At 29.0% G+C, this 3,831-nt stretch overlaps 1 protein-coding gene across 2 annotated transcripts; it reads right to left on the minus strand.

The window, feature by feature from the left end:
* Positions 1-327: 327 nt before the first annotated feature.
* LOC131600363 (nuclear transcription factor Y subunit B-1-like) lies at positions 328-1,795 on the minus strand. 2 transcript variants are annotated; one of them, XM_058872534.1, is made up of 2 exons: positions 1,681-1,795; positions 328-992 (listed from the first exon to the last, which is right to left on the minus strand). In XM_058872534.1, the coding sequence occupies exons 1-2, from the start codon at positions 1,721-1,723 to the stop codon at positions 541-543; spliced, it is 495 nt and encodes a 164-aa protein (XP_058728517.1). In that variant the 5' UTR covers positions 1,724-1,795; the 3' UTR covers positions 328-540. The 2 variants fall into 2 exon arrangements, with proteins under 2 accessions (XP_058728517.1, XP_058728516.1); XM_058872533.1 differs by having other exon boundaries at positions 328-995; positions 1,681-1,783.
* Between the last annotated feature and the right edge of the window lie 2,036 nt (positions 1,796-3,831).

Genomic DNA, 3,831 nt, shown 5'->3' on the forward strand with positions numbered 1-3,831 from the left:
CATTTCGAGCCTGTGGGGCTCACTTCTAAACAAAATCCATTAGCCCTACGATGGTCGCCACTTGTTGTGAAATTGAATGGTTTAATTATACCACTTATCTCGCTCATGTTTGGGTATCTTATGTGATGACCATGATTTGACTCATTTGCATCAATTTCTTGACATGTCAAATATTTTTCATATTGTGACCTTTACTAGCGAGGTTTTCCATTTCTTTAGTATTAACAATTGTTTAAGCAAGTTACGGCAAAAATAACAACCAAAACTGAAGGAGAAAATTAACACAAGTAAATTAGATTGTTGACTACTCTAAGGAATAAACATGAATGAAAATAAAACTATACCAAGAGTGAAATTGTATACTTTTCAAGTTTTTCCATACATGAAATGAAATAATTATTCCAAACAAAAGAAACATACAGTAAAAGAACTTACAAACTTTCAATTCTACAAAATCATTAAATTTTAAGTCCTTTTTTTATTCATAACACAACCAGAATCATTAAAAAATTATTTTTATTCCTATAAATGCATTGCATATCAAATTTTGCCAATATCACCACCAATGTTTGAGCCACTAGCGCCTGATCCGTCCTTCTTGAACTCATGCTCAAATGGCATGTTACTCAATTGAGCTTCATGGTTGAGATATTTTTTATGGAATAAAAGAAGAGGACCAACATAGTCCTCAAAGCCCAACTTATCCATAGCCCATATTAAATCTTCACCCCTAATGATCTTTCGACTCTCTGCCTTACATCGCTCATTAGCCTCATTTGTGACGATGTTCATAAATTCAGTCACACACAATTGAGTTGACTCCTTGGCATCCTTAGAGATTATTCCATCTGGGGGAATAGCCTGCTGCATGATTTTTGTCACATTCTTGATGGGCATATGAATTTCCTCATCCCCTGTTTCTTGTAAATGTTGGTTCTCAATATTGTCGTTGATATTGTTGTTGGCGTTTTCAATGTTTGTGGTTTCATTACCTACTTGTAAAAGGATGAAATTAAAAATAAGAATACATAGCTAAGTAAATTAGTTATTTCCTTCATCAAAATATATTTGCTCTCATGTCAACAACAAAAAAGGTATCATATTTCCTCTAAAGATCCAATTTAAATAATGTCATGATTAATAGTATTTTAATGTTTAATTAATATTAATAATATTCAAAGCAAAAAGACTATAAAATCGATAAAATCTAACTCATATCTAGACCAAGACTAAAATTTAAAAACATATAAGGTTTCAAAATAGTCCAATGAAGGCGCCTACACAAGCATCATCTTATTTAAGAGTCGTACGTGGAGCTATTACAGCTAAGAACAATCAAATTTTTGTTTGTATATATTGGTATGTTTCACTTTTTCTTTAAAATTTTAAACTAACGTATGTCTTTATTTCTTTCATATAATAATTGGGTTTTAGTATAAACTTTATTCATTATTAATATCATTTTAACATGTCAGTTGAAAATATAATATAAAAAAGTTGAAATCTTAGAAAATAATTTTTCTCATTATCGTATATGTATTGTTTTAGGATTTTAATTCCTTATCGTATATGCATATGTATTTTTTTCCGCAAGTTTTAGATAAATGGGTAATGAATTAAGATTTAAGAATCAAATAAAATATATGTAAGGAACTCAGTTGTGAGGTTTAGAATACTTACCAAAGTTTGAATGTGTCGAACGGGAGTGACTTCCATGCTCCATTATGTTTTAGGACTTAAGTTTTTTGTTTTGAATAACAAACGAGATTTGTTTTGAGATGAATAGAGAATGACATACTTCTGAATGGGTACAATTTTAAATTTATAATAGAAGAAAGAGTGCTTTGTAAGTTAAAATATAAATTGTTAAATGGTCACTTTTTTCTTTTATTTTTAAATTAATAGTATTTAAATTAAAAATAAATTTTTCAAACACTTTATAGTGAATTTCTTTAAATGAAAATAAAAAACTTATATTTTAGATTTTAATTTTAATAAATTATTAGTATAAAAAGTCTTACAAAGTCAATTCGTTGTAATCTTTCATAAAAATTATTTAATAGGTCATTAAAATAAAGTTTGTTTTTAATTAATAACCCTTTTTTTAATTAACAAATTTAAAAACAATGCTTTCTATTTTTTTTACCATAAGTACCTTACTTTAGAATATTAAAGCATAAAAGATATTCTTTACTTAATTGCTTGCCATTTATAATAGCAATTCCTTGCCTTTCTTTCTACTCATTTATAATATTATATTAAAAAGATTTATTTATTTTTAAATTAATAAATATGAAATTTATAATAAAATTAAAAAAATATTATTAAATAATAATAAAAGACAACTTTAATAATTTTGAATATATTTTTTATTAATTGTTTTATATTAATTATAAAATAAATATTAATAAATAAGAAACATAAAATAATATATTATATTTACAAGATCTCGCCATTTGTTTTCTCATGTTTTTGTGACTTTACAAGACTAGCCATTTGTTTTGTCGTGGCTTTGTGGCATCTCGAAGTTTTCATTTTAGGTTGGTGTGGATCACGGGTCAATATCTCGCACACTCTTGTATAAATAAAGGATACATTACAACATTTACTATTACTCATAGTTAGGGGTGGAAATAGGCCAGACTGGTCTACAGGGGCTTATGGTCTAACCTATATAAGGTCAGACTAGGCAAGGTTTATTTAAAAAAAAGGTCAGACTTAGGCTTTTTTAAAAGCCTATTTAATAAAATAGGTCAGACTTAGGCTATTAAAAAAGCGTATGAAGCATTATAGGCCGACCTATATTTTCATGTATATTAAAAATAGGCTAAATAGATCAACATATATTTGCATGTATATTAGAAAAAAGGCTTAATAGGCAAGCATATATATGCATATATATTAGAACAAAGGCTAAATAGGTCGGCCTATATATGCATATATAGGACAACTTATAAGGTTTCTTAAATAATATGGATTAATTGAAAACCATAATGAAAAATAGGCTTTTAAATAGGCTTTCAGGCCAGACTAGACTTTTAAAAAGGTCAGGTCAGGCCAAAAAAGAGAGTCTATTATAGGCCACAGGCCAGACTCGGGCCTTTCAAGTATATCATAGGCCAGGCCCAGACCTTATAAAGCCTGGCCTATTTCCACCCCTACTCATAGTACTAGAAAACTGTTGTCAAAATTATGAAAAATGTGGCCTAAAAGAATATGAGTCAATTTTCAGACGTCTTTAATGCAAGCGTTGTAACACTCCAGACTATTTTCCAAATTACTGATTGACTCCACAAACTAACACTAATCTTTTTAACATGATTTATCCTCACTCATACGTTTTTCGGAAAACTTTCCAGAAGGTTACAAATTAAAATACTACTCCAAATCAAGCCTTATTAACGGCGGAGTTCTTATTTTTTTAGGCTATTAAAAGAAGAGTTATTGGTATAGGTAATACCAATCAATCCTTCTAAACCTTTATTCAACCATCCAGTCCCCTCCATACACAACCTCAAGATCCCTCTCATTCTATTGTGAATTTAGCGACCATTTTTCGCCCTCTTCAGCCTCGAGTGTTACATGCTTCTCGCCCTCTTTGGCCTCGAGTGTTACAAGTGTTGCCCGTGATTTAAGACAATAATATTTTCTCATTTTTTGGATACACAAAATAAGGGAACATTTTTCTATGCCACCTAAGACAAACCCTTTTTAATTGTTCACATATTTATTAACAATTTTTCAATGTTTCCTAAAAGTGAAACCTTTTTTAAAAAGCATATACTATATCATTGTCGAGTAAAATTTTCACATAAATATCGTAATTGTAGG

Source organism: Vicia villosa, linkage group LG4, assembly GCF_029867415.1.
Source record: "Vicia villosa cultivar HV-30 ecotype Madison, WI linkage group LG4, Vvil1.0, whole genome shotgun sequence".
Classification (NCBI taxonomy): Eukaryota; Viridiplantae; Streptophyta; class Magnoliopsida; order Fabales; family Fabaceae; genus Vicia; species Vicia villosa.